This window comes from Papio anubis, chromosome 19 (genome assembly GCF_008728515.1).
Source record: "Papio anubis isolate 15944 chromosome 19, Panubis1.0, whole genome shotgun sequence".
Taxonomy (NCBI): domain Eukaryota; kingdom Metazoa; phylum Chordata; class Mammalia; order Primates; family Cercopithecidae; genus Papio; species Papio anubis.
In genome coordinates, this window is record NC_044994.1 from 15,658,101 (window position 1) to 15,668,115 (window position 10,015).

A 10,015-nucleotide genomic window follows, 5' to 3' on the forward strand; every position below is an offset into this window, starting at 1 on the left:
GTTAGGATAAAAAAATCCATGCTTTCTTTTAAATTCATTTATAGAAATAATGAAAGGCCAGGTGTACAACCTCGATTCATACTTTTAGGATGAAAAAGCCATTTTCTTTTTTCTTTCCTCAATGAAACTTGAGGGAAATCTGGTCTTTTTCTGCCTTAGACACTTTATCATATATCTAAATGCCATTTTTAAATTGCTTTTATCAAGAAGTAAAACTTCCAGCATCCAATTAGGCTTAGCATAAAAAAATGGTTTCTTTTTTGTTTCAGAAAATGTTTGTTACATTTAATTTGTTAATTTTGTGGGAGTAAGTTCTTACCAATCAAATTACATTTTGTTTAAGTTTTTATACTTGTATCTGAATTTTCTAAGCAATTTATTTTCTATCAAGGAATTTGTTTTATCAACCAAGAAATTCAGTAATAATCCTTCTCATTAAAAACCTTTCCATTACCTTAATCTATTAAAAGCTTAATTTTAGTTTGTTATTTTCTAAAGATATTTGCTTTCAAAAGTAATTATTCATATATCTCAGTTACAAAATTCTTCTACTGAGAGTTCCCCACCAAAATAAGCCGGGCATGGTGTGCACGTGTACTTCCAGCTACTTGGGAGGCTGAGATGGGAGGATTGCTTGAACCTAGGAGTTCAAAACCAACCCGGAAACATTAGACTCCCGAGACCTTGTCTCAAAAAAAAAAAAATTGTTTTCAATTAATTAATTCCAGGTAGAATAATTTTCTAGAAGGTCTTGCTGTCCTCCAGTCTCTTTTCTGTACTCCTGAAATTCCTGCCTTTCTTAAAAAACAGTGTTCCATAGTGGAGCTTGCTTGTCTCTGCAGCCTCAGCCCACATTGCCGTTCCTCCTACTCACAGATCTATGTTGATTGATATACATTCCCCAAACGGACTATGCTCTTGAACACCTCCCTGCATTCCCTTGCACTGTCTTCATCTGGCTAATTCCTGTTCCCTACCTCTTCTTCTAATAAGCCATCCTTGGTGCTGTGTGCTCCTGTATAGCTCCTACCCATACCTCTGCCAGTGTGTACGTCACGCTGCATTGTAATTGTCTCTTTACTTGTCTGTCATTTCCATCAGTCCCTGAGCTCCCTACGAGTAGAGGCGGTGTTTTATTGTCTTTGTATTCCCACGTCACCAGGGTAGAACATAGTGCCAGCTCATTGTAGGCCCTTATTAATATTTATTGAATAAATGACATTTTTTTCTCCTTCTGATCTGTATATTCTGAATCATTTCTTTCTGTATAGAATGCAGACAGCTGGAATTCCTTGTCCAACAGTTGTACTACTGAAGAAACACATTTTAGTTATGTCTTTTATTGGCCATGATCAAGTTCCAGCCCCTAAATTAAAAGAAGTAAAGCTCAATAGTGAAGAAATGAAAGAAGCCTACTATCAAACTCTTCATGTAAGTTGTGCTTTTAAAAGCATTCACACACTGCCTTTAAAACATATTTCCTCTAGACTTTAAAAAAATGTCCTTAAAGAAGCCAGGCATGGTGGCTGACACTTGTAATCTAGAACCTTGGGAGGCTGAGGCAGGAGGATCACTTGAGCCCAGGAGTTTGAGACTAGCCTGGGCAACATGGTGAAACCCTGTCTCTACTAAAAATACAAAAAAATTAGCTGGGCATGTGCCTGTAATCCCAGCTGCTCGGGAGGCTGAGGCAGGGGAATTGCTTGAACCAGGGAGGTGGAGGTTGCAGTGAACCGAGATTGCACCACTGCACTCCAGCCTGGGTGACAGAGCAAGACTCTGTCTTAAAAAAAAAAAAAATTAAAAATTAGCTGGGCATGGTGGCACACACCTGTAGTCTAGCTACTCGGGAGTCTAAGGTGGGAGGATCACTTGTGCCCAGGAACTTAAGGCAGCAGTGAGCTATGATTGTGCCACTGCACTCCAGCCTGGGCAAGAGATAGAGCAAGACCCTATCTCTTAAAAAACAAACAAACAAAAAACCCAAGTTCCTTACACAGTGCTATTTGAAGGTGCTGTAAGAAAGACAAGTTGAAGTTTGTGAAAGAATGTTAACACGGAAGAGTTGTTTTTCTATCAATATGTGTGTGTCTTAAATAGTTTTAGAAAACTTACAGACTTAACCAGGGAAGTCTTCATTGCCAGGATTAGTGACATATTACATGAAGCTGTTTTTCACAAAACTTCATTAAATAAAATTTGCTGTTACTACATTTAGCAGATAAAGTGCCTCATTAGTTTGTGTGCTTTATTGAATGTTATAGTTTTTTGGGGCTTTTTTTTTTTTTTTTTCCCAAATAAGAGATGGGGTCTCACTATGTTGCCCAGGCTGGTCTTGAACTCCTGGGCTCAAATGATCCTCTTGCCTCAGCATCCCAAAGTGCTGGGATTACTGGTGTGAGCCACCACACCCAGCCATTGAACGTTACAACTTTAACAGTGAAGGAAAGGAAGCAGGTTTGGTCTCATCATAAGAGAGTGATGATGAAAACTGAAAATAGTAGGGAGTGCAGGTGTTAAGTTGGAAGGCACATGTCAGGAATCTCAAGGAAACTACGTGCTTTGAAATAGCAACTGAATTCAATCTGAGGGCCTTTCTAGGTTGAGAAAATGCTCCTAATACTGCCATTATCCCTCTGTAGTTTTAATTGAACACTGGAGAAACTTAATGTGCTACTTGATGCAATCTCTGCATGAAGCTGTCATGTAGTGCAGCCATTGATCTAAATATGGAAATGTTAGTCCAAATTAATTTTTAAAGATACAGCTAGAAAGGTGATCCACCTTTCTCTGCTTCCAAAGGAAAACATTGAAAGGAAAATCAAGTATGTTTTTCTGGCGTCTTTGGGAGGTGGGGTGCCTAGGGAAGAGATTAAATAGTGATGAAACTTTCCTATTTAATTCTATTAAGGCTGGCAAACAAATACATTAATGTTGATTTCTACTATAAGACTTTAGGGGGGCCGGGCGCGGTGGCTCACGCCTGTAATCCCAGCACTTTGGGAGTCCGAGGCGAGTGGACCACGAGGTCAGGAGATTGAGACCATCCTGGCTAACACAGTGAAACCCCGTCTCTACTAAGAAAATACAATAAATTAGCCGGGCGAGGTGGCGGGTGCCTATAGTCCCAGCTACTCAGGAGGCTGAGGCAGGAGAATGACGTGAACCCAGGACCGGAGTGAGCTGAGATTGCACCACTGCATTCCAACCTGGGCAACAGAGCGAGACTCCATCTCAAAAAAAAAAAAAAAAAAAGACTTGGGGGGGGTGTCATCATCAATAATATACTATATAATCCCACTTAATTTATTCATTTCCTAACGTGTGCCTTCCCTCTTCACAGTTGATGCGGCAGTTATATCATGAATGTAGGCTTATCCATGCTGACCTCAGTGAGTATAACATGCTGTGGCATGCTGGAAAGGTGAGGAGAACCTTTTGTTGACATTCAGATTTAATTACTTTAAGTAAAATTTCAAATGTAAATACATCAGTCTGTGTTCTGTATTGAAATAGGTCTGGTTGATCGATGTCAGTCAGTCAGTAGAACCTACCCATCCTCATGGCCTGGAGTTCTTGTTCCGGGACTGCAGGAATGTCTCGCAGGTAGACGTGTAAACCAATATACCTTTTTTGTTGGATGTAACAGCTGTAGGTATTTTTCTCACTCCTAAGTAAGAGGACCATATTCTTAGAAATTGAAGGAAGGGATACTGGCTGCTTTCAGGACAAGGATATAAAGATCAATTTGTCATATTTCATTTTGCAAGAATTTGATTCCATGTTTCATAGTTGGGTAAAATGTTCAAGGGGTGCCAGGTGCGGTGGCTCACGCCTGTAATCCCAGCACTTTGGGAGACCGAGGTGGGTGGATCACTTGATGTCAGAGGTTCAAGACCAGCCTGGCCAACATGGTGAAACCCCGTCTCTACTAAAAATACAAAATTAGCCGGGTGTGGTGGCAGGTGCCTGTAATCCCAGCTACTCAGGAGGCTGAGGCAGGAGACTCACTTGAACCTGGGAGGCAGAGGTTGCAGTGAGCCAAGAACGTGCCACTGTACTCCACCCAGCCTGGGCAAGAGCGAGGCTCCATCTCAAAAAAAAAAAAAAATGTTCAAGGGAATGAGTGTTTTGGCTTCTATAAGCAGTTGAGTAGACATTTAATGTGTGCATAGTGCTTAAACAGAAGCTGGCATATGGTGTGCCTGCATGCTTGCTGCCATTATTACCATTAAAAGAGAGACAGTCTCCATTGTGGGACAGTGTCTGATCACTGTCACTGTGAAGCAGGGAAAAAAGATTAGGTGACTGGGCATGGTGGTTCATGCCTATAATCTCAAAACTTTGGGAAGCCAGGGAGGGAGGATTGCTTGAGCCCAGGAGTTTGAGACCAGCCCGGGCAATATAGTGAGACTCCTATCTCTCCAAAAAAATTTAAGAAGTAGCTGGGTGTGGTAGAACATGTCTGTAGTCCTAGCTGCTTTAACTGGGAGGCTGTTTTACTAGGGAGGCTGAGGCAAGAGGATTGTTTGAGTCCAGAAGTTCAAGATTAGAGTGAGCTGCGATTGTGCCACTACACTCCAGCCTGGGTGACAGTGCTAGGCCCTGTCTCATAAAAAAACAAAACATATATATACATAAGGTAAAATTCAGTAAGCACAGGGTTGGGTCATACTTATTTGGCATTTCTAAGGGAAATGAATTGTTGGCAGTAGATTCAGATAGGAATGATCTTTCTAAAGGATAGAGTAACTTCATATTGGACATAACCTCTGAGTCTGCTTGAAAATTTTAATTTCTGGGGTTTAGTGAAAGTATTTCCTTTACATATTCAAAGCAATGCCAAGTGGTTTTATATATAGCACTCATTTTTATAGCTATAGGAGGTGCAGTGGGATGAGCTAAATCCAGAAGGCAGAATGGATGTGTGAGAGGATGAAAAGCAACTAGAACCTGAGCATAGTCCAGCTTGGAAGTAGGAAGATCGATGGTTGAGAAATGAGGGAAGGAATGTAGTGGTGTCTTTTTATAAATGTGCAGCTCCCTGTTCTTAGTTTATTGAGAACCTTGCTAATACTTCTTACTGACTTTCTTGTATTTCCTTTCTAGTTTTTCCAGAAAGGAGGAGTCAAGGAAGCCCTTAGTGAGCGAGAACTCTTCAATGCTGTTTCAGGCTTAAACATCTCAGCAGATAATGAAGCTGATTTTTTAGCTGAGGTATGTGATAAAAAGCTGTTTTTCACCTTACTGCTCATACAGAACTGCATAGAGGAGATAACTAAAACCCAGAGCTAGTTTTATCCTCCCTTTCCCCCAAAAACAAAATTAATTTGAGATTTTTCTTTTCTTTTTTTTTTTTTTTTTTTTGAGACGGAGTCTCGCTCTGTCGCCCAGGCTGGAGTGCAGTGGCCGGATCCCAGCTCACTGCAAGCTCCGCCTCCCGGGTTCACGCCATTCTCCGGCCTCAGCCTCCCAAGTAGCTGGGACTACAGGCGCCCGCCACCTCGCCCGGCTAGTTTTTTGTATTTCTTAATAGAGACGGGGTTTCACCCTGTTAGCCAGGATGGTCTTGATCTCCTGACCTCGTGATCCGCCCGTCTCGGCCTCCCAAAGTGCTGGGATTACAGGCTTGAGCCACCGCGCCCGGCCTTTTCTTTTCTTTAGATGTTTTTGGTTTTTTATTTTTCATTTCTTTTTTTTTTTTGATATGGAGTCTTGGTTTGTCACTCAGGCTGGAATGCAATGGCTTGATCTCAGCTCACTGCAACCGCTGCTTCTTGGGTTCAAGCGATTCTCCTGCCTCAGCCTCCCAAGTAGCTGGGATTACAGGTGTGTGCCACCATGGTTGGCTAATTTTTGTATTTTTGGTAGAGACGGGGTTTCGCCATGTTGGCCAGGCTGGTCTTGAACTCCTGGCCTCAAGTGATCTGCCCTCCTTGGCCTCCCAAAGTGCTGAGATTACAAGCATGAGCCACTGTGCTCGGCCTGTTTTTTTCTATGATTGAAATTCAGAATACACACACAGCAAAACATTTCTTCACAGAAGGCACCATTTGGTTAAGATGGGCAAGCTGCACATTTTCAGTAGACTCCTATTTCCCCTATTTAATGAATGCAGAAGTTGATGAACACTCTGAGTGATACAAAAAGCAGTAACATGTGGTCCCTGCCCTTTACTAAACATAGAAAGTTAGAAGTGCCCATCTTTGGAAATACCCCGTTATTATAATATCAGATCTAGAGAACCATGAAAAAGCTTCCTCCAGAGAAAATCTCTTAAAATTGAACAAAATCTAAAAGGTGAAATAACAGTTAATTATTCCCAACATTATACCAAAGCAGAGAGTGATTACTGAGTGTTCCAGAACTCCCCAGGATGACTTGAGTTTGGGTAAGCTGTGCCTAGCCTAAGGCTAGAGAGAAATAACAGAAAGAGTAAATTCAGCTTCCAGCACAATACAGTTGCTCAGTAAGTAAATGATACTGTTGTTTGATGAATGATAGAATTCTCTTTTTTGTGTTTCTGGAATGTTTTATAGAATACATTTCAAAACATAGATGATTCCAATTGCTAGCTGGATAAAGTTAGTAAATATTGACCCTTGTAATCAAGTTAAAAAAAATACATGTATGTATGACTATCTGTGTACACTTGGACACATGCACGCGGGCGTGCGCGCACACACACACACACAGTAATTTCAACTCAAAGGCAGAATCATTAGGAATAACCTAGTTTTTAAGAGAGTAAAAGTTACTGGCTCAGCCAGGCATGGCGGCTCACTCCTGTTATTCCTGTAATCCCAGCACTTTGGGAGGCCAAGGAGGGAGGATCTCTTGAGCCCAGGAGTTTGAGACCAGCCTGAGCAACATAAACTCCATTAAAAAATAAAAAAATTGGCTGGTCACGGTGGCTCACGCCTGTAATCCTAGCACTCTGAGAGGCCAAGGCGGGTGGAACACCTGAGGTCAGGAGTTCAAGACAAGCCTGGACAACATAGTGAAACCCCGTCTTTACTAAAAATACAAAAATTAGCTGGGTGTGGTGGCACATGTGTCCCAGCTACTAGGGAGGCTAAGGCAGGAGAATTGCTTGAACCCAGGAGGTGGAGGTTGCAGTGAGCCGAGATTGCACCATTGCACTCCAGCCTGGGCAACAGAGTGAGACTCCATTTCAAAAAAAGAAAAAAATTACTAGCATAATCTAAAATATGGTTTCTGTGAAAAGTAGGATTTTGACAAATGGATTCAATGTATTATTTTTGTAGATAGAAGCTTTGGAGAAAATGAATGAAGATCACGTTCAGAAGAATGGAAGGAAAGCTGCTTCTTTTTTGAAAGATGATGGAGACCCACCAGTGCTATATGATGAATAGCACTGATACCCACTGCTTCAGTGTTAACACAGCAGTGAGTGTCAGCTGCCAATAGCAAATGAAGTTGTGGGCGACTCGAAATACCAGAACACGGGGAGTGGGCAATGGTGCTTCTCTGCTTCCCCCCTTGTAACCCATGTGCCAGATGTGTGGAATCTTTAGCTCAGCATTGAGAGAATAAAATGTCACTACCTCTCATCTTATGAACAGGATAATATAATTCTTTAACAGCTATAGGTTATCTGGCTGAAGTAGACCTAATTTTACATGACTTGTGGTGTAAAATGTCTTGATGATAATTTTTAAAACTTAGGCAACATTTCCAAATATGGGAGGAAAGGACAGATGTGTTTACAAGGGAGGGTTTCATTACAACGTATTTGCTTTATTCACCTCCCTGTTTTGTGTTGCATCTTTCCTTGAATATCTTACTGGCCCAGAGTTAGCCTTTCTCAATTATGTTTCCAGACTGTGGCCGTGATTCTAAAGGAAAATGTGTGCTCTTTAATGGGTAGAACAAATGGAAATTTGGTTTCAGAATGGCTGACAGAAATAGACATAAGCCATGTAATTTTTGTTGATATATCATGAAAATGAACAGAATTCTTTTTCCATACTTATGTCTAAGAAAAGGCATCATAGGTTTCTGAAAGAGATAAATATATAACAGCTTTTTAACTATCCAGTCAACTTTCAGCTTTTCTACATTTAGGTAAAATGGTTAGGATATAACTCATAGTGTGGCTAATCTACATTTATCAATAAAATGTAAATTATCTGAGAGGACAGAATATAAGATTGAACCATGTTTGACATATTTTAATTTAGTTAATGAAGCAAAATTCCATTTACATTTCACTAAAACTGTGTACTTGATTGATTTTCAGAGAAATATCACAAATTAGAAATAATAAATCAAAGGATGAAAGGTATATATAAAACAATTTGGGGGCCAGGCGTGGTTCAAGCAATTCAAACAGGAAAATCGCTTGAACCTGGGAGGCGGAGATTGCAGTGAGCTGAGATCATGCCACTGCACTCCAGCCTGGGCGACAGAGTGAGACTCTGTCTCCAGGAAAAAAAAAAACCAAACCCAATTTAGATACCAAATTAATCAACTAATTTGAGCTCTCTGGCCTTACTCTTAGTAGTTTTTAGTACATGCTGGACACCACTTTGAAAAAGCAATCACTGTGCTAGAAAAGTATATTGGCTTTGTTAGGTTTGAAGTTCATTAACTTCAACGTAATCATTCCTCCTATTACTGAAGTCAGATTGGAACCACTAAAGATCCAAACCTTCTGTCTGGTAATAGAAAGTAAAAATCTAGACATCATTTACATTTCAGAAAGCTGTTTTTAACATTATTTAAAAATGCCAAATATGTTCTTTCTAGAAAAATATTTATTTTTGTTTTTGTTGGATAGCTTTTAATTGCATTTCAGAGAAGTGTGATTTTGGGTAGATGCTAATTACATTTTTGAAAGATTTACTGTTCCAAAATAAAGATTTAGATGACTGGTGATACTGGCTTTACAGAAATTTCAGAGAACTAATTTTTAAAACATTTAAAACTTTTTTTGTTTTGTTTTCTGACATATTCTGACAAAGAGCAGCAAACCACTGCTGTGTGGCATTCTTGGAGTGTGCTGTGAATGTGCTTTTTAAGAAATTAAAAAGAGATCATTTTAAAATTGGTTCTTTGTGTGGTATCTTCCTGTTCCTTATATTAACTTATGTCCTGGTACCAAGTTGCCATTTCTGTATAAAGTTAAGTGATACTGTTTTAAGTAGATTATTCCCCCTCAACCTCTCATTGTTAGATTTCAATCTCAAATGGCCTACTTCACATTACAAATAGGTTTTCACCCCCACCCCCCTTGTAGATTACAGAGTAGATTTTTTCCCATAGTAGAAAAAGAAAGTGAAAAATACTGGTTTGCTAAGTAAATAAAAAATCAAATACAGGCTGGGTGTGGTGGCTCACACCTGTAATCCCAATACTTTGGGATGCTGAGGCAGGATGATCACTTGAACCTAGGAGTTTGAGATCTGCCTGAGCAGCAGAGCAGACCTCATCTCTACAGAACATTAGGTGGGTGGCACGCATCTCTGGTCCCAGCTACTGGGGAAGCTGAGGCAGGAGGATTCTTTGAGCTCAGGAGATCCAGCCTGCAGTGAGCTATGATCACACGACTACACTCCAGCCTGGGTGACAGATAAAGACTTGGTCTCAAAATAAATAAATCAATAAAATGAAAATATATAAAATACGGAAATAGGGATATTTTATCTCACATTAAGTTATCAAAATAAGGATGACTAGATAACTTTTATTTCAATACGATAATTACCAATTTCCTTTTCATAAAAATTAGTTTTTCTTGCTTACAAAAGTAAGTCATTTATTTGAATGTAAATATTGTAGGAATTTAGAAATGTTCAAGTGAAAGTCCCTCGGCCAGGTGCAGTGGCTCAGGCCTGTAATCCCAGCACTTTGGGAGGCTGAGGTGGGCAGCTCACCTGAGGTCAGGAGTTTGAGACCAGCCGGCCAACATGGTGAATCTGTGTCTCTACTAAAAATACAAAAATTAGCTGGGCGTGATGGCACATGCCTGTAATCCCAGCTACTTAGGAGG

General features: G+C 40.3%; 1 protein-coding gene across 1 annotated transcript in view; it reads left to right on the top strand.

Annotated features, from left to right (window-relative positions):
* The window catches only part of RIOK3 (RIO kinase 3), a 29,827-nt gene extending 20,754 nt beyond the window's left edge, over positions 1 to 9,073 (top strand). The window contains exons 9-13 of the mRNA XM_003914235.3: positions 1,272 to 1,431; positions 3,344 to 3,424; positions 3,517 to 3,606; positions 5,110 to 5,217; positions 7,269 to 9,073. Coding sequence (XP_003914284.2) covers positions 1,272 to 1,431; positions 3,344 to 3,424; positions 3,517 to 3,606; positions 5,110 to 5,217; positions 7,269 to 7,376 — 547 coding nt within the window. The 3' untranslated portion in view covers positions 7,377 to 9,073. The remainder of the gene's footprint in view (positions 1 to 1,271; positions 1,432 to 3,343; positions 3,425 to 3,516; positions 3,607 to 5,109; positions 5,218 to 7,268) is intronic.
* Positions 9,074 to 10,015: the final 942 nt, after the last annotated feature.